We start from the raw sequence: 25,270 nt of genomic DNA on the forward strand, positions 1-25,270 counted from the left end.
CCAGCAGATGTTTTTGGGAAAGAACTCGGCCCTGTGCCCTTTGTCCCTGAACCTTCAAGTTCAGGTTTTTACCTACTGTTCCCTGGCCAGGGTGGCTACAAACTTGGCAGCTCAGAGTAACCTTTGCCACTCCCCCACAACTGCTCCCCTTCCCGTTGTGGAAGGTATTGGGTCTACAGAATCCAGCACCCTCTTTGTGTGACCTGAGCCAGCTCTTTAGCCTCTTTGGACACCCTTTTTTGGGCAAGTGCCTGGCTGGGGGGAGGGAACAAGGCTTGTGGGGATTGGCTGGCCCGGGTCAGGCCCCCCCTCCCCCCCCCCCCGCCTAGGCTGTCCCAAGGGGGTAAAGAGGTCCCAGGAGGAGGGGAGAGGAGGTTGTGCAGGACAAGCCCCTGAGGACAGAAGGTGCCAGGCTGGCGCAGGGCTGGGAGGGTCCTGGTCCTGGGGGGAGGTGTCCTCCCCTTGGCTGGGTGGCTCCAAGGAGCAAGCTGTTTTGGGGATGGTGATTAATGGGTAACTTGAGCCTCTGACAACCTCCCTGGGGCTTCTGGAACAGGAATTCCTAGATTCCAGCCACCTCTTGCTCCATCTCTCTCTCTCTCTGTCTCCGTACCTCTTTCCCTGGACTTCCCTGGGCTTCCCTCCCCTCTCTGGCAGCTTGTTTGTCCACATTTGCCCCATCCCCTGTCCATGAAGCCCACACCTTTGGCCTTTTCCTCTACTCTGTGCCCATCCTTCCTCCACCTCAAAGCTCACCTTCAGCACCCTTTCTCTTTGGCCTGCAGGATGTCTCTGCTTAACCTATCATGGCTGGGACTCTGGCCCGGGGCAGCCTCCCTGTGGCTGCTCCTGCTGCTGGCTGTGGCCTCCTGGCCCCTGGCCCACTTCCTGGCCCAGACCTATACCTTCTATGACATCTGCCGCCGCCTCCGATGTTTCCCGCAGCCCCCCATGAGGAACTGGTTCTTGGGGCACCTGGGCCTGGTGAGTGGGGCAGCTATACAGATCTAGGGTGTCAGGACCAGGCCAATCTGGGTCAGGGGGCTGGGGTCCAGGAGTGGGTAGGCCTAGGACAGCAGAGAAGAAAGGAAAGCAGAGGAGAGCCCTTCTTTCCTTCCTTACTCCCCAGGTCCACTCCACTACTTTCTGCCCCCACGCCATGACTGAGTCCTTTCTCTCATTCTTCCCTCCCAGCCCCAGCCTGCTTTGGGTCATTTTCCTGCCTGTGTTTCCTCCATTAGTGCACCTCGGGCCCCGCTGGAAGGCTCCCAGGGCAGGCTGGACAGAGCTGGACCTTCTGACTTTCCCACAGTCTCACCCTCAACAGGGAGCTCCTCAGAGAAACAATTCAGGATCCCTCCCCTCTCCACTGGGCCCATTTCTGTTAGCCTCAGGCCAGTACCCACCCCTCTGAGGGCTGGAGTTCTCCACCCTCTCCCTCCATCCACTGGGGCACTGGTGGGCGGGAGAAGAGGTGCAGTCTCCCCAGCCCACTACTTCCTGGGGCCCCTCCTCTTCTTACCTTGCCCTCCACCCCCAAGATGTATCAATGGGCCCGTTTTGAGAGGCACTCCTTCACCTCTGCTGTGGCCTTGCTCATACTTGTAATTAAACAGTTAATTGTCTAGTCATTTTTTTTATCTTCCATCTCTCCCACGTGATTGTAGCTCTAGGAGGCAGAACTCTCGACAGTGCCCAGCCCAGGATCTGGCATACAGTAGGCGCTCAATAAATGTTTGAGGACCCAGTGGTAGAGGACACATCCTGGGCCTGGGTGACCATCATGTCTTTTGGGCATTCAAGGCCAAAGGGACAAGCCCTAGCCTCTCCCCTCCCCCAGACCAGCTTGGGGACAACCATGTCTCTCCAGTTTCCCCTTCTGTGGAGATGAGAACAGAAGTTTGAGGAAGAGCTTCCTGCGATTCTACTGCTTATCAAAACAAAGTTCATTCGGAACGGGATGCTCCCAAGTTTGCCATGAAGGTTTCCCGAGATTCTGTGATTTGGGATGTCCTCAGAGAGCCCTGAAGGCCATGGGACTGTCATAGGTCACCTGCAGTCCTTTGGATGGCTTGGTCTGGGAGGCTGATCTGGTCTGGATCACTCTCCCCTTCCTCCAGCCCCTCTTGCTGTGTGAGTTTGGCCTAGTCATTCTCCTTCTCTGGATTGATTCCATCAAACACATTGAATCCTTGGCTCAGGTCCCTTGGGGATTAGGGAGCAGGTCATCAGATGAAAGTGGTTGGAGTAGCCTGTCGGGCACAGCCCGGATGCCCCGAGAACCCAAAGGGGTGTCTTGGGGGTCAGGTGTGAACAGGGTGTCCCTAAGACTCTTGAGAAGATGTCTAAGGTGTCAGGCTTGGATAGACAGGGTGTCCCAGGATGTCCCTGCTATCATTGTGACTGGGGCTTCCCAGGGACCCTAGGAAATGTCTTAGAGCTCATGCTTAGACTGCCCAGGTGTACCAAGGACTGGAGAGATATCTCGCCAGAGACCGTTTCCTCTTCATCATCTCTGCACCCTGATTGCCCACCCCCCACCTGCCTTTGGCACCATGTCGTTGTTGTTAGGTGCTGTTGAGTCAGTTCCAACTCATAGCGACCCTAGGAACAACAGAACAAAACACTGCCTGATCCTGCACTATCCTCACAATTGTTGCTATGCTTGAGCCTGTTGTTGCAGTCAGTGTCCATCCATCTTGTTGAGGGCCTTCCTCTTTTTTGCTGACCCTCTTCTTTACCAAGCATGACGTCCTTCTCCAGGGACAGATCCCTCCTGATAACACATCTAAAGTATGTGAGATGTAGCCTTGCCATCCTTGCTTCTAAGGAGCATTCTGGTCGTCCTTCTTCCAAGACAGATACGTTCATTCTTTTGGTTGTCATGGTATATTTAGTATTCTTTGCCAACACCACAATTCAAAGGTGTCAATTCTTCTTCCGTTTTCCTTAATCATTCTCCAGCTTTCACATGCTTCTCAGGCGATTGAAAAGACCATGGCTTGGGTCAGGTGCACCTTAGTCCTCAAGGTGACATCTTCGCTTTTTAATACTTTAAAGAGATCTCTTGCAACTGATTTGCCCAATGCAACGTGTCTTTTGACTTCTTGACTGCTGCATATGTGAGTGTTGATTGTGGATCTAAGTAAAATGAAACCCTTGACAACCTCAATCTTTTCTCCATTTATCATGATGTTGCTTATTGGTAGAGTTGTGAAGATTTTTGTTTTCTTTATGTTGAGGTTTAATCCATACTGAAGGCTGTGGTCTTTGATCTTCATCAGTAAGTGTTTCAAGTCCTCTTCACATTCAGAAAGCAAGGTTGTGTCATCTGCATAATGCAGGTTGTTCATGAGCCTTTCTTCAATCCTGATGCCCTGTTCTTCTTTGTGTAGTCCAGCTTCTCAGGTTATTTGCTCTGCATATATTTTGAATAGGTATGGTGAAAGGATAGAACCCTGAATCTCACCTTTCCTGACTTTAAACCATGCAGTATCCCCTTGTGTTGTTCGAGTGACTGCCTCTTGATCCATGGACAGGTTCCTCATGAGCACAATTAAGTGCTTTGGAATTCCCATCCTCTGCAATGTTATCCATAATTTGTTCTGATCCAAACAGTTGAATGCCTTAGCATAGTCAGTAAAACACAGGTAAACATCTTCTGATATTCTCTGCTTTCAGCCAGGATCCATCTGACATCAACAATGATATCCCTGGTTCCGTGTCTTCTGAATCCGGCTTGAATTTCTGGCTGTTCCCTGTCAATATACTGCTGCAGCCACTTTTGAATGATCATCAGCAAAATTTTGCTTGCGTGTGATATCAATGATATTGTTCGATAATTTCTGCATTCAGTTGAATCACCTTTCTTGAGAATAGGCATAAATATGGATCTCTTCCAGTTAGTTGGCCAGGTAGCTGTCTTCCAAGTTTCTTGGCATGGATGAGTGAGTGCCACCAGCACTGCATCACTTGTTGAAACATCTCAGTTGGTATTCTGTCAATTCTCAGAGCCTTGTCGCCAGTGCCTTCGGTGCAGCTTGGACTTCTTCTGTCGGTACCATTGGTTGCTAACATACGGAACCATGGAGGGGCAAATCTATAGGTTCAGGGAGAGGATGCTTTAGAAGCACCTGAGACCACCCAGTGAGCAGGAAGTGCTCTGTTGTCAGAGTTCACGCCTGGTCCTGGGGAGTGTGTGAGGCTGGAAGGTCCCAGGTCTGCAGACTTTCCTGGGTGAAGGATCCAGAGGCCCGGTGTGTACTGCCAGGGCCCAGAGAGAACGTGGGAACAAGCCCCTATGCTATAGCCCTGAGACCCCACTGCTGCCTTCAGACCTCCCCATGGGCACCTCCCCAGTGACTGTCCCCTGTGCTGCAGCCACACCCAGGATGAGAAAACCCATCACCTGGAGTCAAGCTTTGTGGCTAGAGAGTGTGCCTTCCCCCTCTGCTCTTGGACGCACCCTTGTACTTGGAGACTGCCACAAGGACCCTCCCAACCCTGAGGGACCATTGTTCCTTTTGACAGAGCAGGAGGAAGCAGGAGTCCATCCCTCAGGGCAGAATCCTGACAAGCATTCACAGCAGAAGCTGTGCCACCTCTGGAAGCTGAGAAGGGGTAGACATTTGTGGCTCTTTCTGGAGAAGTGACCATTCCTGGTTGTTTGCAGGTATCCCCCACGGAGGAGGGTTTGATGGAAGTGACTCGTCTGGTAGCCACCTACCCCCAGGGCTTTAAGACCTGGTTGGGCCCCATTAACCCTATCATCACTCTGTGCCACCCTGACATCATTCAGCCTGTTGTTTATGCCTCAGGTACCCATCCAGAGATTGTGGTGGTGGGCGCTGTGGCAGCATCCAAGGGCTAGTACCCCTCTGCCCCCCAGCTTCGGGTGGCTTCTGCAAGATGCCAGTCCTTTCCCCTCTTCTCTCAGCCTTCTTTCTCTTTCTTTCATGCATTCACCAGCCTCCATCTCACCATTTGCAACCCCCCTCGTGTTCTCAATCCAGTGCCCCATCCTGGAGGAACTCCCAATCAGGGAGAAAGGATCTGGACACAGACGTCCCCCACCCCATGTGGTCAGGAATAGGTCTAGAGGGAGAGATGGGTGGGAATATCCCAGAGGAGAAGGAAGGCTTCTGTCTGGGCAGGCTGGAAGTTTTCCTGGAGGAGGGGTTGCTGGAACTGGGTGCGGAATATTTCGTAGAAGTTTTTAAAGCGGAGGCAGCATGGTACAGTGGGCAGTGGTGGCTTCTGAGCCTCCTGCAAGGCCTGGCCTTCTCCTTCCCACCCCAGTTGCAGCGCTGTGAGGAGGGGTCTGGGCCACTACTTCCATGATGTCCATCTCTGGTGGGTCAGTCCCTTCTACACCATCCTGTGACTTGTCCATCCTAAGTTCATTCCTTCCCTGTTCCAGACCCCAGATGTCTCTTCTACGATATCCCACCTCATCTCTGCTCCCTTCCTTTTCCCTCTGCCTTTTGCACCCTGGACAGGGGAGTGGGCAGTGTCTGACAGAGAGTTCGACTCTGTCACAAATCTGTTCAGGGATTCTGGGCAGGTATCTGACTCTTTGGTTGTTGGGATCCCTTTCAGTTATGAGTTGTGGAAACTCAACCATGTGCAGCCTAAGCAAAGAAAGAGACTCCATTGACTGAAAAGTCCCAGGAGGGTGGCCTTCAGGCACGGCTGAATCCAGGTCTCAAACAACGCCACCAGGAATCTCTTCATCTCTTCGTTCTACTTTCCTTGTCAGTTTTACCTTCAAGGAAGCTCTTTCCTCACATTGTAAACGATGATCCAAGAAGCTCCATTCCAATGAGAAAGCTCACCTTCCCCCCAGAGTGCCCAATAACTCCCATTGACTCCCAAGACAATTACTGGAACTCTGTTTGCCCAGTCTTGGTGGGTATGGGGTTCTTAGAGCTGTTGTTTTTGGGACATGAGCAACCCAATGCCTCAGAACTCAGGCTCTAGATTCAGACAGACCTGGGCTCAGGTCTTAGGCAGTCACTTACTCTCTGGGGGACCCTGGGCAAGTCACGTCATTGTTCAGAGGCTTAGTTTCCTTATCTGGAAAATGGGGGTAGGAAGAGCACCGAGGGGAAGGTGGTATTGGATACCCAAAGGGGAGAGGCCATTTCTGCCCTTGTGACTGAGGGACCCTGAATGGCCATGCTTCAGGCTATGGGGCCAGGAGTGATTTTGGTAGAGAGGGGACAAACAGCTGTACAGGGGTCTCATGGTTGGATGGATCTCTGACTCTAGGCCTTCTCTCTGACACCTACAAGGGCGTGAACTTGGTCCTCTTTGTTCCTCCCCAGATCCAGAGCTCGGAGGAGGGTCTCTTGTACACAAAGGGCCTCACCAGCACCTTTGTGGATGTGTGCTGCTGGTGGGTGGGGCCCTGGCATATGGTCATCCGCATTTTCCACCCCACCTTCATCACAACTGTTCTCTTGGTCCCATCTAGATGCTTGCTGCCTACAACTTGCTGGCTTGAGCCATGTGCTGTCTTCAGCTGGCATATGACTGGGCGGGCAGACAGGAGAGCTATGGAGAGGACCTGCTACCCCTGATGCACGTGGACCCAACTGTCTGACCCTGGCCTTATCTGGTCATGTCTAGGGTGTGTCTGTGTGATGCCTGCTGTGTGGCCATGTCAGGTGTATATTTGCCCCGGGACCATTTGGAGATGGTCTCAATCACATCTGGGCTCAGCTGTAGCCTTGGGCATCAGGGCCTATCGGGGTCTGTCTGAGATGCCATTTGAGATTGTGTAGGTGTCCCGTGGGGGCCATGTTTGGACTTGTCCTGTGTTAAGGCTGGGCTGTGTCTGGGACCCACGGTCCTCTGTGAAGTGTTTAGGAGGTTATTTTTATCTTCTGTGAGGCAGGTCTAAGGTATGTCCTGTCACACCTGGGCCATATCTGTGGCATTAATGAGACCATATTTAAATTCTGTCTGAGGCTTGTTTGTGGTTTATCCTGAGGTCGTGGAAGATGGCTCTGGTCCATATCAGAGCATGTTATGTCATGTTAGGGACATGTTAGGGTGTGTCTGGTATGTCATGGCCATGGCAGGGCATGTTAGCACATATTGGGCCATGTCAACAATCTCAGCTCCATGTCAGAGCATATTATGTCATGTTATAAACATGTCAAGGTGTGTCATGTTTGTTGTTGCCATGTTGGGACATGTTGGTCTCATGTTAGCTGTTTCAGGTCCATGGCAAGAGATGTCAGAGGAGGCTGGGCCATACCACGGTGTCCTTGGTCCATGTAATGCACTGTAGGGTGTTGGGTTGTGATCAGTGTTTCAGAAATGTTGGATGTGGAGGATACATGTCCAGGCATGTTGAGATGTGTTGTGCTTGTTAGGGTGTGTGTAGCATGTTGGGGTATCTTTGTGAGCTCTGCCTTTGCCCTATTTGAGCTGCTTCAGCTTGTTCTGGTCTTCTCTTGCCTCCTCCCTGTTCCCTCTGCCCTTGGTCCCGTTCCTGCTGTGCTCGGCTTGGAAGGGGGAGCAGACCCTTGGCTGGGAGCCCACACCCCCACCCAGAGTCCCTCCCTTACCCCTCTCCACGGCCCCTGATAACACTTATTCATGTCAGCTGCCATCGCACCCAAGAACGCGAAATTCTATGGTTTCCTGAAGCCCTGGCTGGGTGAGTAAATGCGGGTAAAGGTGACTGGGGACAATCACGGGATTCAGAGGAAGGTGCTGCCCTTGCCCACTGCCCATGGTTGCCCCTACTAGGGGATGGGCTTCTGCTGAGTTATGGTGACAAGTGGAGCCTCCACCGCCGCATGCTGACACCTGCCTTCCACTTCAACATCCTGAAGCCCTACATGAAGATCTTCAATCAGAGCACGAACATCATGCATGTGAGTCCTGTGAATCCAGAGTCCCTGATGGAGCCTTGGGGAGAGGGGCCACAAACAGATCTGGTCTGTGGTCCTGGATCTGCGGGGTGGCTTTGGGGCCATTGCTCTTCCTCTTTAAGCCCCAGTTTTCTTATCTGTAAACTGGGAATAATGATCTCCACTTTGAAGAGTGAACAAGATAACAAAATGGAATCATGTCCCTGGCACAGAATGTGTTAATGTCTATGTTCTCCTCTCTGAATCCTGATACAGTATTGGTGATAATGGTGAAAATTGTATAGTAGCTATTTCTGAGTAATGAACCACGCATTGAAACTCACTGGCTTAAAATAATTCACATTTGCTGTTTCTCATGAGTCTACTGGTCAGTTGGGCCATTTTTCTGGTCTTGGCTGGGTTCCCTCATGCATCTATGGTCAGGTGTGGATCAGGTAGGCAGCTTTTCTGATCCAGCCTGGGCTCTTTCACATGTTCGGGGCTCAGCTGGTTACAGGCTGATCTAGGATGACCTTACCTGGGACCACTGGTCCTCTCCATGTGGTTTCTCAGCCTCCAGCTGGCAGTCCAAGCTTGTTCACATGGCTAAAGTCATGGTTCCAAGAGAGTGCTATTAAGCTGCAATGCCTCTTGAGGTCTAGGTTTAGAATTATAGCACCATTATTTTCACCAGGTTCTATTGGCTACAGCAAGTCCCATGGCCATCCCAGAATCAAAGGGTGGGGGAATAACCTGTTTATGGAAGTTGCTGCAAAGTGACATCGAAAAGGGTGTGAACTTGGGAAGAGGTAATGAATGGGAAATAAGTGTCTGGGTTTTGTAAGCTGATAAATTAGGTTGTTACTATTTCATGTATTCTCCTAGAAGACATGAGTTTCCTGGGCCAGAGACAAAGAAATTTTTTATTCACAGCATAGCAGGCAGCATGTGCTTCATGTTGGTTTGCATCCTTTCCTCAAGCCACACAAATCCCTGGGGAGAAACACAGGTGGGCCTAGATGGTTGCAGTATGTTGTAATACTGGGGAGGAACACTGCAACTTTCACAGTAAGCAGAACCATGCCTGATTCTTGTCCAAGGGAAGACATTTCCTCATCCCTTAGGTTGTTCTTTGCAAGCACATGTCCAAAAAATGGCCCAAGTAAAGAGCATAAGGGCCTTGGGTCTTTGATATACCCAGAAAGAATGTGCAGGGATGCTAACGGCCATGGAGGACTGCCTCTCCTGACACAGGGGGCATTTTTGCAGTCAATCTAGAACAAGTATGATGATGATGAAGATGATGCGAGCTAGCATTTATTGAGCACTCACAATATGCCAGAAACTGTGTGCCATTTCATGACATATATTGACTAATTCGATTCTCAAAGCCCTATGAGGCAGAGACAGTTATTTTTGCTCTATTATAGATGATGATACTATGGCTTAGAGAGATTAGGCAGGTTGTCCATGTTCACTCAGCTAGTAAGTGGGCTAGTGAGTGGTGGAGCTAGAATTCTAACTTGCTTTATATGACACCGAGGAAGGTCGCCTTAACTGTTTAAAAAAAAAAAAAAGGTGTTAGTGAACATTTAACAGTGGGGAACCAAGGGAGGGATAATGGGTTGATCAAGGGCACACAGAGCATAAGAGGCAGAGCTGGGACTTAAACCCAGGTCTCCTGAATCCCAACAGTGAGGTCTTTACATCTTAATAGTAACAGCTTCCATTCCCACCCAAGCCTGATCCACTCTGGAGATGGGTGCCTTGCGGGGAGGACCTGGAAGTTGGTTTCTGGGTGGAGTTCATCTTGGTGACTGGGGCTAAGGGGGAGGCCCCAGAAGAGATAGAGCTCAGCCCCAGCTCTGCCCCGTTTTCTGTGTAGGCCAAGTGGAAGCACCTGATCTCTGGTGGCAGCACCCGTCTGGACATGTTTGAGCACATCAGCCTCATGACCCTGGACAGTCTGCAAAAATGTGTCTTCAGCTTTGACAGCCACTGCCAGGAGTGAGTCCTAAGCCCAGATCTGGGAACTTGGACCTTTCACCCAAGGGAGTAAGTGGAGAGGGAGGACTGGCCAGGGCAATCAGAAGTACCTTCCTGGAGGAGGTAGATCAGAGCTGGGCATTGAAGGGCAGGGAATGGGAGAGAAAGAAAGGTCCTTTCAGGTAGGTGGAAATGTTTGAGTAAAGGCAAGAAGGCTAGAATGAGCACAGCAGGTGCAACAGATAGTGTGGGGACACATTGGAAAAGAGGTTGGAGCGGTAGGCAGGCGCTAGATCTTCAGGATATTGAGAAACTAGGCAAAGAGGTATTGACTTAATCTTGGGGTCTCCATGGAGTCACAGAAGGCATTTGAGCAGATAAGAGGCATATTCAGAGATGAGCTTTAGAAATTTGTGTTTGTGGAAGAACAACTGTCGTGTGGACACTGGATGGTGTTGACATTGGATAGGAGATCAGGCAGGAGTCTGGGCCCATGCACAAGTTGGGAGAAGATGAAGTGTGAGCTGCATGAACAGTTTGGGAAGGAGAAGGGCCTGGTGAGAGTGATGAGCATGATGGCCAAGCTCTCCCTTGTGACTGTCCCCTGGAGGCAGCTCCCAGGGATGGTGATGCAGGGACAGAAGAAAATGTGGACAGTTATATCTCCTGGCTCATTCCCACCATGCATCTTTGGGGCCATCTTTTCCTGGATGCTCTCATCCTGAGAGTCAGAGCCTGGCTCCTAGGTGGGAGGTGCACCCTGGGCTTTAGGTATGTGAAGTTGCTGCCTTCCTTCTTGCCCTCGTCCTGTAGGAAGCCCAGTGAATATATTGCTGCCATCTTGGAGCTCAGTGCCCTTGCGGTGAAACGGAACCAGCAGATCTTATTACACTCGGACTTCCTGTATTACTTCACTCCCAGTGGGTGGCGCTACCGCAGGGCCTGCCGCATGGTACATGGCTTCACAGATGCCGCCATCCAGGAGCGGCGCCACACCCTCTCAGAACAGGGTGTCGATGACTTCCTCAAGGCTAAGGCCAAGGCCAAGGCCAAGACTTTGGACTTCATTGATGTGCTCCTGCTGAGCAAGGTTAGTGTCTGTAGGTTCTGGTTTGAGAAGTGGGCAAGCCTCCAATTTCAAATGTCAGATGGAGGAACTTGAATGTGATCCAGAGGGTACTGGGGAGCCATGGAAGATGCTTGAAGAAGGGAAGGCCATGTATCAGATGTTGTAGAGATTACTGCATAGAATGCAACCTACTGGGACTGCTAAATCTGGAACTGTGGAGGGCCTGATGTTTTACTCTACTTACAAACTAGTAAGTTACAGAGCCATTGTGTGTGTGTGTGTGTGTGTGTGTTTATTTAATATATAGCCTATAAAAACCAAAAACCCATTGCCATTGATTCCCACTCATAGCCACCCTATAGGACAGAGTACAACTGCCCCACAGAGTTTCCAAGGAGTGCCTGGTGGATTTGAACCGCAGCTGTAACTCTTAATCACTATGCCACCAGGTTTTCCATATAACATATAATATAGTTGTTATTAGTGTCACTCCTACTCATATGTATAACCCTTATGTATAACAAAATGAAACGTTGCCCAATCCTGTGCCATCTTCACGATTGTTGGTGTGCTTGAGTCCATTGTTGTGGCCACTGTGTGTTTGGAGTGCCTTCCAACCTAGGGGGCTCATCTTCCAGCGCTGTATTGGAGAATGTTGTATTGTGATTCAAAGGGTTTTCACTGGCTGACTTTTGGACACGGATTGCCAGGCCTTTCTTCCTGGTCTGTCTTAGTCTGAAAGCTCCACTGAAACCTGTCCACCACGGTTGACCCAGTTTAGTATTTGAAATTACTGCACAGCTCCCAGCATCATAGCAACATGTATGTCACCACAGTACAACAGATTGACAGGTGGATACTGGATATATGTATATATATATAAAATGTCAGAGTAGACCATTTATTTCACGGCACAGCACTCAGAATAGTATCATAGTGCTGGCTCCCCATTTCCAAATGATCCCAAGGGTGACATGATGTGGGCCCAATTATTCGCCTGTACAAACCACAGAGTTTGCACCATAGGAGATGGCCCCTACAGTATCGGTCTTTTAGTTTATACAGAACAGGTGGCACATCTGCCCTCTTCTCCTCCAAAGAGATAGAGGGGGAGTGACCTTTGTTCTGGAGTATAAACAAATCCTCTCCAGAGAGAAGGCTAAGTTTATAACCCCTGATATGTAAACAAATGCCTCTTGGGGAGATAAGGCTGGACTCTATGGACTTGCTACCCTAGGTTGTGAGCAAATGGTTCTGGAGCAACCCTCAGTCTCTAACATCCAGGAATAGTCGTTGTTCAATGTAACCTAAGTTGCCATCATAGCTGTACAATGAGTAAGGAAGACCAAAGAAGAATTGATGCCTTTGAATTATGGCATTGGTGAAGAATATTGAATATACTACCATGGACTTCCAGAAGAAGGAACAAATCTGTCCTAGAAGAAGTACAACCAGAATGCTCCTTAGAGGCAAGGGTGGTGAGACTTCTTCTCGCATACTTTGAACATGCAAATAGTAGGAATCAGTCACTGGGGAAGGACATCATGCTTGGTAAAGTAGAGGGTCATTGAAAAAGAGAAAGGCCCTAATCAAGATGGATTGACACAGTCACTGCAACAGTGAGCTCAAGCATACCAGCGATCGTAAGGATTGAGCAGGACCGGGGAATGTTTTGTGCTGTCGTACATAGGGCTGCGGTGACTTGGAACTGACTCGACAGCACCTAAAAACAACAACAACAACAACAGCAGGGTTTCAGTGATTTTTTTTTTTTCTCAGAAAGCCCTCATCATGCAGAAACATGAAAATACTAATGGAGCATTCAGTAAAACAGGTGGCAAGGAGAAAAGGGAGGAGGCCTGTGGGGAGCGGGCTTTAGAGATGATGAGGAAGGGGAGGACTCTAGAACTGCAGGGTGGGCTTGAGTTTCTAGATGGAAGGTGAATCTTTGGTCTCAGACAGATTGCCAGCTCCCACTCGTGGTGACCCGTGACCAACAAAATGAAACATTTCCCAGTCTTGCATCATCTTCACAATAGTTGGTGTGCTTGAGTCCATTGTTGTGATCACTGTGTATTTTGAGTGTCTTCTAACCTAGGGGACTCATCTTACAGCACTATATTGGACAATGTTCTGTCATGATCCTTACGGTTTTCACTGGTTAATTTTCAGAAGTAGATTGCCAGCCCTTTTTTCCTGGTTTGTCTTTGGAAGCTCCACTGAAACCTGACCACTGTGTGTGACTCTGCAGATTAGGCTCAGGGACCTTTACAGCTGATGTGATTCAGGAATAATGGTGGTCTTGCCTTCTCTCCAGGATGAAGATGGGAAGGAGTTGTCAGATGAGGACATCCGAGCAGAAGCTGACACCTTCATGTTTGAGGGTAGGGGTTTCAACATCAGATCGCATTGGGGGCAGGTGTCTCTCATTCCCAGGGACTTGGCGGGTGCACCCCATCCTGCTCCACCCTGCTTTATCCTCCTTGAGGACCTCAATGCAAAGGAGATGTCCATCTTCTGGTGCTGAAGCAGCTCAGTGACCCAAGTCTGCCTGGCTGCCCTCAGGCCATGACACCACGGCCAGTGGCATCTCCTGGGTCCTATACAACCTTGCCAAGCACCGGGAATACCAGGAGCGTTGCCGGCAGGAGGTGCGAGAGCTTCTGAGGGACCGCCAACTAGAGGAGATTGAATGGTGAGTGCACGCTCTCGTGACCTGTCCCCCAAGCACTTTTCCTTGGCTCTGGTGGGGACAGGGGAAGATCTTTCTACTGATTCTGTCCTAATTGCTTAGTAAGAATAGGAGCAGAGGCCAGATGCAAGGCCTGGTACCCAGCCTGGTCAGGAGGGGAAAGGTTGTGGCTTTCGAGTCAGTAAGATCTGGTCTGTTGGGAGAATAGTGACAATATAAGAGGGCAGATGTCACTTAGCACGAGTTCAGTAAATGAAGTCACCCTCCACCTCCCTTGTTTTTCTCCTTGAAATCACATTTTTCAAAGATCTTTACTCTCCTAGATGTTTGCCCTTCTTCGGTCCCCTAATTTCTACCCTATCGTCCAGTCCAGGGGTTCGCATGGGACATCTGGGGATGAAAGTCTTCCTTTTCTTGTCCAGGAACACCTGCATCAGTATCCATCCAGTCCTCACCCAGCAGACACTCCCTCACTGTGCCCAACTCAATCTCCATCTCTAGCGCTGTGCTCAGCTCCATTCTGTGTCCTGGAGTCCCAGGAAGGACCCATTCCCAGGTCCCGTGTTCCAAGAGTTCCCAGCCTGGTGGGGGAACAGTCCCAGGCCTGGATAGTCCCAGCTTTCATGGATAGGACTGCGGTTGAGACAGAGAAGAGGCTGGGCTGAGGGTGGAATGGAGAAGATGCCTCAACAGAGTAATCATTTAGGTGCAATTGGGAAGAGTGCTCTAGGCTAGGCCTGGCAAAGGCCAAGGAGAGAGAGACAGAGACAGAGATGAGGGGAGAGGGAAAGGAAAGGAATCTAATTAGTTAGATAAACTACCAAACCAAACAAAAACCAAAGCAGTTGCTGTCAAGTTGATTCCAACTTATGGCGACCCCATGTGTGTCAGAGTAAGAACTACTCATAGGGTTTTCAAAGGCTGTAATCTTTTGGAAGTATTTTTTTTTTCAGATTTATTTATAAGAATTATATATTAAAAATTAATCCTTTTTCTGTTTTGCATTGCAGAAGGTGGCCTTTTTACTTTGTGTTAGTTTTTATGAAGTCAAATTTATCCATCTTTTCTTTCCAGTCAAACTATTCATCCATTCTCCAGGGTTTTGTGGGACAACCTCCTTTACTGGATGTTAAGTTTATACCTAGTCATGTGTCTGTCTTCTAGCTTTCTAGTTGGCCCCTTCAACTGATAACCCTGTTCTTGCAACAGTACCATACTCTTCTGTTTACTACCCCTTTGTAACAGGTGTTAAATCTGGTAGAATGAGTTTCTTCTCTTTAATCTTTAAATTGTCCAAGCTTTTTTTAAAATTGTGCTTTAAGTGAAAGTTTACAAATCAAGTCAGTCTGTCATACAAAAACGTATGTACACCTTGCTATGCTGTTCTCCCCCTAATGAGACAGCACACTACTCTTCTCCACCTTGTGTTCCTCTTGTCCGTTCAGCCAGCTCCTGTCTCCCTCTGCCTTCTCATCTTGCCTCCAAGACAGGAGCTATCCACATAGTCTCACGTGTCTGCTTGAGCCAAGAAACTCATTCCTCACCAGTATCATTTTCTGCCTTATAGACCAGTCCAATCTCTGTCTGAAGAGTTGGCTTTGGGAATGGTTCCAGTTCTTGGCTAACAGAAGGTCCAGTGACTGTAACCTCTGGGGCCCCTCCAGTCTCAGTCAAACCATTAAGGCTGGTCTTTTTAGGAGATTTTGAGATCTGCATCCCACTGTTCTCCTGCTCCATCAGGGATTCTCTGTTGTATTCCCCTTCAGGGCAGTCATCTCTTGTAGCTGGGCACCATCTGGCACTTCTGGTCTCAGTCTGATGTAGTGTCTGGTTTATGTGGCCCTTTCTGTCTCTTGGGCTCATAATTACCTTGTGTCTTTGGTGTTCTTCATTCTCTTTGGCTCTGGGAGGGTTGAGACCAATTGATGCATCTTAGATGGCCGCTTGCTAGCGTTTAAGACCCCACATGCGGAATGTTTCCTTAATACATTTTGTTATGCCAATTGACCTGGATGTCTCCTGAAACCATGGTTCCCAGACCCCCAAGCTTGCTAATCTTGCCACGAAGTATTCAGTAAACTTCATTGCTTTTGGTTTAGTCCAGTTGTGCTGACCTCTCCTGTATTGTGTGTTGACTTTCCCTTCACCTGAAATAGTTCTTGTCTACTATCTAATTAGTGAATACCCCTCTCCCTCCCTCCCTATCCTGTAACCATCAAAGAATGTTTTCTTCTCTGTTTAAACTATTTCTTGAGTTCTTATAATAGCGGTCTCAGACAATATTTGTCCTTCTGCACCTGACTAATTTCAGTCAGCATAATGCCTTCCAGATTCCTCCATGTTATGAAATGTTTCACGGATTCATCATTGTTCTTTATCATTGTGTAATATTCCACTGAGTGAATATACCATAATTTATTTATGCATTCTTCCTTTGATGGGCACCTCGATTGCTTCCACCTTTTTGCTATTGTAAACAGTGTTGCAATGAACATGGGTGTGCATATATCTGTTCCTGTGAAGGCTTGTATTTCTCTAGAAGATATTGCAAGGAGTGGAATTGCTAGATCATATGGTAGTTCTATTTCTAGCTTTTTAAGGAAGCACCAAATTGATTGCACCATTTTACATTCCCACCAGCAGTGTATAAGTAGTCTCTCCACAATCTCTCCAATATTTATTATTTCGTTTTTTTTTGGATTAATGCCAGCCTTGTTGGAGTGAGATGGTAGTTTTGACTTGCATTTCTCTAATGGCTAATGATGGTGAGCATTTCCCCATGTATCTGTTAGCTACCTGAATGTCTTCTTTTGTGAAGTGTCTGTTCATATCCTTTGCCCATTTTTTAATTGGGTTATTTATCTTTTTGTTGTTGAGTTTTTGCCGTATCATGTAGATTTTAGAGATCAGACTCTGATCAGAATTATCCTAGCTAAAAATTTTTTCCCAGTCTGTAGGTAACCTTTTTACTCATTAGGTGAAGTCTTTTGATGAGCATTAAGTGTTTGATTTTTAGGAGCTCCCAGTTGTCTAGTTTCTCTTCTGGTGTTTGTGCATTGTTAGTAATGTTTTGTGTTCTGTTTATGCCATATATTAGGGCTCCTAGTGTTGTCCCTGTTTTTCTTCCAAGATCTTTATTGTTTTAGATTTTATTATTTAGGTCTTTGATCCATTTTGAGTTAGTTTTTGTGCATGGTGTGAGGTATGGGTCTTGGTTCTTTCTTTCTTTTTTTTGCAGATGGATATCCAGTTATGCCAGCACCATTTATTAAAGAGATTGTCTTTTCCCCATTTAACAGACTTTGGGCTTTTGTCAAATATCAGCTGCTTGTACGTGGCTGAATTTATGTCTGGATTCTCAATTGTATTTCCATTGGTCTATGTATCTGTTGTTGTACTAGTACCAGGCTGTTTTGACTACCATGGTGGTATAATAGGTTCTAAAATCAGGTAGCGTGAGGCCTCCTACTTTGTTCTTCTTATTCAGTAATGCTTTACTTATCCGGGGCCTCTTTGCCTTCCATATGAATTTGGTGATTTGTTTCTCCATCTCATTAAAAAATGTCATTCTTGCATTGTATCTATAGATCACTTTGGTTAGAATAGACATTTTCGCAATTTTGTGTCTTCCTATCCCTGAGCAAGGTACGTTTTTCCACTTATGCAGGTCTCTTTTGGTTTCTTGCAGTAGTGTCTTGTAGTTTTCTTTGTATAGGTCTTTTACATCTCTGGTTAGATTTATTCCTAAGTATTTTATCTTTTGGGGGGCTACTGTAAATGGTATAGATTTGGTGATTTCCTCTTCGATGTCTCTTTGTTGGTGTAGAGAAATCCAACTGATTTTTGTATGTTTATCTTGTATCCTGATAGTCTGCAGAACTCTTCTATTAGTTTCAGTAGTTTTCTTGAGGATTCTTTAGGGTTTTCTGCATATAAGACCATGTCATCTGCAAATAGAGATACTCTTACTTCTTCCTTACCAATTTGGATACGCTTTATTTCTTGATCTAGCCTAATTGCTTTGGCTAGGGCCTCCAGCAGAATTTTGAATAAGAGTGGTAATAAACAGCATCCTTGTTGGGTTCCTGTTCTCAAAGGGAATGCTTTATCTGGGTTGATATCTGGTTGCTCTGTCTTGTGTTCTAGTCTTGGCTTGATATCTGATGTTATTGATTTTCTAACCAGAGAACTCCCTTTAATATTTCTGTAGTTTTGATTTGGTTTTTGCAAATTCTCTAAACTTTTCTTTATCTGGAAATGTCCTAATTTCAACTTCATATTTGAGAGACAGTTTTGCTGGGTATATGATTCTTGGCTGGCAATTTTTTTCCTTTAGTGCTTTATATATGTCATCCCATTGCCTTCTTGGATGCATGATTGCAGCTGAGTAGTCCAAGCTTATTGTTATTGACTTTTCTTTGTAGGTGACTTTTTGTTTATCCCTAGCAGCTCTTAAAATTCTTTCTTTCTCTTTTGTTTTGGCAAGTTTGATTATAATATGCCTTGGTGACTTTCTTTTGGGATCTACCTTATGTGGGGTTTGATGAGCATCTCAGATAGATATCTTCTTTTTCACAATATCAGGGAAGTTTTCTGCCAACAAACCTTCAATAATTCTCTCTGTATTTTTTGTTCTCGCTTCCTGTTCTGGTACTCCAATCACTCATACATTATTTCTCTTGTTAGGGTTGCACATGACCCTTAGCTTTTCTTCATTTAAAAAAAAAATTCTTTTTTCTGATTTTTCTTCAACTATATTGATGCTACGTGTTTTATCTTCCATCTCACCAATTCTGACTTTCGTTTCCTCAATTCTGCTCCTCTAACTTTCTATCGATTTGTGTAGTTCTGAAATTTTATTTTTAATCTTCTGAATTTCTGATTGCTGTCTCTCTATGCATTCTTGTAGCCTATTAAATTTTCATTATGCTCTTGAATAACCTCTTAATTTCTTCCACTGCTTTATCTGTGTGTTCTTTGCCTTGTTCTGCATTTTGCCTGATCTCCTTCCTGATCTCTTGAAGAGTTCTGTAAATTAATCTTTTGTATTCTGCTTCTGGTAATTCCAGGAAAACATCTTCATCCTGAAGATTCCTTGAATCTTTGTTTTGAGAGCTTGTAGAAGTGATCTTGGTCTGTTTCTTTATGTTAGTTGACATTAACTGTTTACTCTGAGCCATCTATAAGTTATTGTATTAATTTATTTAATGTTTGTTTACTATATCCTAGCTTCTTGCTTTGTTTCATTTTGATATGCCCAGATAAATTGCTTGAGAGAGGTAGCTTGATTGTTTGCACCTTTGAAGCTCTAACGTCCTGTCACCACATGGCTAGAGCTGTTACCAGGTCTATAAGCCAAGGAGTCCATTTACTTTTCTTGTATGAATTCAACTCAAGTGTCCAGGTAGTTGGTCACCAAGTGTGTGGTGGAGGCTCTGTCCTACAGTCTTAGAGGTGCAGGGGTGATTGGTGTAGGCACAGGTATCTGGTTGCAGCAGGGGTTCATACTCTGAGCAAGGCAGGGGGCTCACAACTGTTCCCTGAGTGTCTGTGAGGAAACTGCATCCCTGTTCTCTAGAGTGCAAATGTGGGTGAGTTCTGTAGCTGGACCATGGGCACCCAATGCTCTTGGTTGTAAGGACTGGAATGCACCACTTATCCTAGGACCCCTGTCATGGGTGGCTAGGTGGTGTGAGTGGAGCCACTAGTTTTCTGGACCCTGATGTGGGTAGGTGAGAACCCTGTTAAATACACAGAGTGGTGTCAAACATCAAAAACCCGCCTCTTCATTGCACAGCTGAAACACTTAATGTCAGATCTCAGACACATACACTGTTGTAGTCTGCCAACAAGGGCCTAAGCTCCTGAAATGGGCCCACACAGGTCAATGCAGGAGTGACAGGCATTCAAAGTCCATGGACAGTTTGTGCCTGGACAAGAGCCCCTTCTGCCCTGAGTTCCTAGCTTAGTGGAGTTGGCAGATTATCTTTTCCCCAAGTTAATTCATTTCTTCTCCGAGGCTGGGAGAATGGCTCAGGGCTTGCAGCAGGACCTATCTCAGCCCACTGGGGGCTGGGGACGTGGTAAATTAGATGCAAGTACTTAGCTCTTGCTGAGAGGGCTGCTCTCTGATTCTGGAGGTGTGAGTAGACTATGAGGCTCATTGTCACCCCCTGAGGAACTCACATCTCGAACATTGCAAGCCTCATCATGATCACACCAGGGGATTGTGCCTGAGGGACCCTGGTTCCTGCTGAGTCAGGTCTGGCAACTTCTCACTGCTTCTGAACCATCTCTCCCTCCCCCTGCCACTCAGTCTGATTTCCTAACTTTGCCTTGGATGTTCAGGGCTCCTAACTTGTCATATATGTAATCACTTCACTTGTTTTTTCTGGTCTTTGGTGTCAGAAGGATCACTGGAAACATCTGATACTCCACCTTCTTGGCCCTACTGTAAATTGTCCAAGTTTTTCATGATCTTTTATTCTTCCAGAGAAATTTTAGAGTAAGTTGGCAAGCTCCTAAGAAAATCAACTAGATTTTTATTTATATTGAATAGATGATCCATTTGTGGAAAATGAAACATTTTGTGATATTAACACACGCTATTACTGAAGATAGAATGGATATCCAGTTATTCAAATAACCTTATCATCTTTTAATAGAGTAGAAAATGTCTGCTTAGAGATCTTACGCATGCTTTATTAAATGAACTTTTGTCACTATGGGAAATAGTATCTTCTCTTGGTATTTCATTTGGATTGAGTGAGGTTTATAAGTGCATTTGGAATATAGAGTTTTCACATTTCTTGTCAAATTTAATCCAGGTATTTTATATTATTATTATTAGCATCTTTTGTTTTCTTTATTACTAGTTAGTATTATTATCTTTTATAACTGGTTAGTATCACACACATACCAGTTACCTATATAGAAAAATTTATGATTTATATATATAAATGTTGTGCCCAGTGAATTTAGTAAATGCTTAGAATGTTGTTTCCTATCTTGGGGAAAATATGGATCATTTAATAAAAAACCCTTGGAACTACTGGGAAGTTGCTTGGAAAAAAGTTAATTCAATCTGCTTCTCATTTTCTTATAACAATATAACATCCAGATGAATGAAAGATTAAAACTGAAAGAGGAAGTGTTAAAAGCTCTGGAAGAAATCAAGTGAAAGTTATTTTACAGTGAAGGTTCTATTTTGACACAAGTTTGAGGAGGTATGCAAGAAGAGATGGATATGCTGTCTAATGAAAAAGATACAGAGCAGTGTGTATGGTATATAGTATGCTATTACACCCTCTCCTGATCTATGAACACTGGTAGTTTCCAAAGACCAGGTCATTATGCAAAGTTGGCATTATGTGAAAATGGAGCATGACCACATCAGATCACAAAAATGGAGGATGATTACATTATTATATAACTGCTAAATTACATCATTACATAACTGGCAAACCTCTGAGAATCATGGCCCAGCCAAGGTGACACATAACCTTAGCCATCAAAACCAGTGTTACTCTTGCCTTGTACCTGGGCATTTATTACTGCCAGACATACGTTGCTAATGTATAAAATAGTCAGACAGTAGATTTTTTACTATTGTAAATACAAAATGCTGGATAATCAGATAGTCCGTAAGTGAGGAGAAGGTGATTATAGTTTTTTTGAGATGTAAAAAAAAGTATCTCTGGAAGGGCACATAAAGAAATAATAACCTGGGCAACCTGTGGGAAGGGAATGTATGCGGTGCCGGGCTACAAGGGTGCTCTTCCATAGTTTTTGGAATTCGAACCATTTGACTGTATTGGAGATTTTAAAACTTAGTCATACAAAAAGAAGGGGATTAAAAAATTTAGCCCACTTACTGAAACTTTGGACTCCCTGGGTGGTGAAAATGATTGACACACTCAGCTGATGACTGAAAGGTTGGAGGTTCAGGTTCACCCAGAGGTACCTTGGAAGAAAGGCCTGATGAGCTACATCTGAAAAATCAGTTATTGAATAGCCTGTGGAATACAGGTCTACTCTGACATACCTGGGGTCTCTAGGAGTCAGAATAACTCAGTGGCAACTGGAACTGGTTACTGAATCCTCACTGTTGGTGAAAGTTTTCCAGTTGATTCTCTCACTTTCCAAGTATAAAACCACTAATTGCCAGTACAGATACATTTTCCCCACATTTCTAATAATTATACTTTTTTCTTGTCTTTTGCATCAGCTAGTATGAATATGTTTACATTGTTTCTTACTCATTTGCCTTTTGATTTTTCTTTTTCTTTCTTTTTTTTTTTTTTTTTTTTACCATAAATAGCATTTTGTTTTTCTGCAAATTTTTCTGCCTTTTCAGGGATGGCTTTTGGGTGTTGTGGTTTTCTCAGAAAGGCTGCTAAAAAACACCCAACTAAATTTTGTCTGGAACTTATGTGATTTATTGCTCTTCTAATGCTTAATCTTTTTTTTTTTAATTTTACTGTGGTGAATATATACATAAAACATACACTATCTCAACAGATTCTACATGTATAATTCAGTAACATTGATCACATTCTTCAAGCTGTGTGACCATTCTTGCTATTCTTTTCCAAATCATTTCACCACCATTAACATGACCTCAAGGCCCCCTGAGCAAAAGTTCTCCCCTGTCCCCCTCCCTCCAACCCCTGGTAACCACTAGTAATCTTTGGTTTCCATATATTTGCTTATTTCATATAAGTGAGACCATACAGTACTTGTCTTTTTGTGACTGATTTATTTTGCTCAGCATGATGTTTTCAAAGTTCATCCATGTGTGGCATGCATCAGGACTTCATTTCTCTTCATGGCTGAGTAGTATTCCATTGTGTGTATATACCACATTTTGTTAACCTATTCATCTAATGCTTAATTTTTGATCAATCTGGAATTTATTTTGTTGTAAGGAGCGAGGGTCAAGAGAGAGGTGGTAAAAAAGTTTCACCAGGTGGCAGAGGCCTGGGGGAGTCTTTGCTCTCAGGTTAATCGTGTGTGTGTGTGGGGGGGGGGGGTTTCCTTAGGGACGACCTGACCCAGCTGCCCTTCTTGACCATGTGCATCAAGGAGAGTCTGCGGATGTATCCCTCAGTCACTGCCATCTCGCGCTGCTGTACCCAGGACATAGTATTGCCAGATGGCCGAGTCATCCCCAAAGGTACCCACAGTGGCAAGGGGGAGGTCCCGGGCAGGAAGGGGAGCCCATCAGGCAGCAGGGATCTCCATCTGACTGCCTCCTCCTCCCACAGGTGTCATCTGCCTCATCAGCATCTTTGGGACCCATCACAACCCTTCCGTGTGGCCGAACCCTGAGGTGCCGCCCTTGCCCACCCATCCTTATCCACTGCAGGAACCTGGGGAAGGGGCGGGGTCCTGAGCTGGGAATCAGACACCGCATCTGGCACTCTACAGGCATCTGCCTTTCCAGAGTGGTCTCTGGGGAGACCTCACCCAGCAGCCCTGTCTCCCCGCCCCCAGGTCTATGACCCCTTCCGCTTCGACGTACAAAACACTGAGAAGAGGTCGCCTCTGGCTTTTATTCCTTTCTCTGCGGGTCCCAGGTAAGATCTGCAGGCGACTGAGGAAAAATGGGGTGAGGGTGGGGCAAAGGGAGGGGGGCGTGTGGGACTTCATCTAGGACTGATTGCCTGTGTGTGGGGAGAGTTTCCGATGGTCCAAGTTCCAGCCACCTTCCCTCTCCTTCCGCGGAGGTTTGGATAAAGACCTGGGGAAAAGAGGTAGGATCCAAAGAGGGGCCCCCCGGTGCTCAGAGCCCCCCCCCATCTTCTGTTCTGAGTGGGCGGCTGGAGTCTGGGCCAAGCTCAGGGGACCACAGAGGCTCTCGTGGGCGTCCCGGGTTCAGTCAGCCCTCTCTTTAGCCCTCAGGCTGATCAGGGCGGGGTGGGAGTCCTGGGCCGGTTTCCAAGCGCAGAGGGGCCCAGATGGGGACCTGGGCTAAGTCAGACCCTGCCTTGTCCACAGGAACTGTATCGGGCAGACGTTCGCCATGACCGAGATGAAGGTGGTCCTCGCGCTCACGCTGCTGCGCTTCCGTGTCTTGCCGGATGACGCCGAGCCTCGGAGGAAGCCAGAGCTGATCCTGCGCGCTGAGGGGGGGCTGTGGCTGCGGGTGGAGCCGCTGGGCGCGGGCCTGCAGTGAGCTCCACAGCCGCTTAGCTGATCCCCAGCTCACCCACTTACCTTCACTGACTCCCAGGAATAAAATTCTGCTGTCACTTCTGCCTGAGTCTCCTGGGATTCAGCAAGGGTGCTTGGAGACGGCGGGATCCGGGGTGGGAGTGGCTGGGTGAAAAGGGACCAGTTTTTCTGAGCCCAAGACCCCCCATGCTGCCCTCAGGTTTTCCCAGAGCCGGATCGGATCATGAAATTAACCTGTGGGCAATAGGGAGCCATGGGAGGTGTTAGAGTAGGAGAAGGACCAGGGTTGAGGATGGACTTAAGGGATAAGATTGAGGCCCTGAGTCAGGGGAGGGAAACCCATAGTGGCATGCCTTCCCCTGGGCTGCTGGTGTTCTCCAAGAGGGAGGCCCTTCGTCAGCCCAGCACACAAGGGGAGCGGGATTACCGCACCCCACACCCAGGCAGCCTGTCCAGGACTCTTAGTTCCCTCCTTGCTGTTGCCAGTCCTCATGTCTGCCCATCCCAGTCGGTCCCAGGTGACCCACTTCCCATTCCTTCAGGAGCTCTTCCTCTGGCCCCCTGGTGTCCAGGCAGCCTGGCCGATAGATACGAGCTGAGCTCCCTGTGTGCCCAGCGATCTCACAGGAGAGTCAGTGGGAGGCTCATTCAGTCCCTCACCTCCAGGTTTCTCCTTTCCCGTGGCAGGATCAGCCCTGGCTCATCTTGGTGTAGCGGGGGCCGGCTATCTCGATAGTCAAAGCCAGACTGTTGGAAACAAAAAATAACCCCAAGAGCATGGGTTGTGAAGCCAGACTGCTTGAATTCAAGTCTCAACTCTGCTGCGTGACTTTGGGCAAGTGAATTTCCCTCTCTGTGCCTCAGTGTCCTTACCTGTATAATGGGATTTATAGCAGTACCTACCTCAGGTGGTCCCAGGGACTGAATGTGAAGGACTCTGAGCTGTGCTTGGCACAGTCACTGCTGAATAAACATGGCCTTTTTTTGGTGCGGTTGTTAAAGCGATCGACTGCTAAGTGAAAGCTCGGCGGTTAGAAACCACTAGTTGCTCCACTGGAGAAAGACGTGGCAGTCTGCTTCTGTAGAGATTTACAGCCTTGGAAACCCAAACAGGTTGCTATGAGTAGGAATTGACTCCACGGAAAGCCTAGATCTTGCAAATCAGAACACGCTGCCTTCTGTGACTATTATCTGTGCATGAGTTTAAAAGTATGATTGGAACTCAATGAGAAGAATTTGAACCTTGGTGCTCCTTGAGTCAGCTCTTCCCCCTGAAGTGCATATAGGATCGTTCGTTTCTGAGATGGTGGGGCACCTGGATAGGTGCAAGGGGTGAGGATGTCAGAGAAACCTCAGTTAATGTCCCAGAATAAGATCCTGCTACAAACGTTGATCTGTTTTTATAGCCTAAGGGATTCTGCATTACTGAGCCCCTACGAACCCCTCCAACCTGCTCTCTGGCTGATCTCCCCTCCCTTATTG

At 47.0% G+C, this 25,270-nt stretch overlaps 1 protein-coding gene across 2 annotated transcripts; it reads left to right on the forward strand.

Moving 5' to 3' along the window:
- Window positions 1-786: 786 nt before the first annotated feature.
- Window positions 787-23,947, forward strand: LOC100659260 (cytochrome P450 4F3-like). 2 transcript variants are annotated; one of them, XM_003413293.3, is made up of 12 exons: window positions 787-984; window positions 4,673-4,817; window positions 7,616-7,669; window positions 7,762-7,889; window positions 9,751-9,872; window positions 10,665-10,941; window positions 13,238-13,304; window positions 13,486-13,615; window positions 22,654-22,787; window positions 22,879-22,943; window positions 23,108-23,190; window positions 23,612-23,947. In XM_003413293.3, the coding sequence occupies exons 1-12, from the start codon at window positions 787-789 to the stop codon at window positions 23,787-23,789; spliced, it is 1,581 nt and encodes a 526-aa protein (XP_003413341.2). In that variant the 3' UTR covers window positions 23,790-23,947. The 2 variants fall into 2 exon arrangements, with proteins under 2 accessions (XP_003413341.2, XP_023408041.2); XM_023552273.2 differs by lacking the exon at window positions 4,673-4,817 and adding an exon at window positions 6,327-6,468 and having other exon boundaries at window positions 7,613-7,669.
- Window positions 23,948-25,270: the final 1,323 nt, after the last annotated feature.

The sequence above is a fragment of the Loxodonta africana genome, chromosome 3 (assembly GCF_030014295.1).
Source record: "Loxodonta africana isolate mLoxAfr1 chromosome 3, mLoxAfr1.hap2, whole genome shotgun sequence".
NCBI lineage: Eukaryota > Metazoa > Chordata > Mammalia > Proboscidea > Elephantidae > Loxodonta > Loxodonta africana.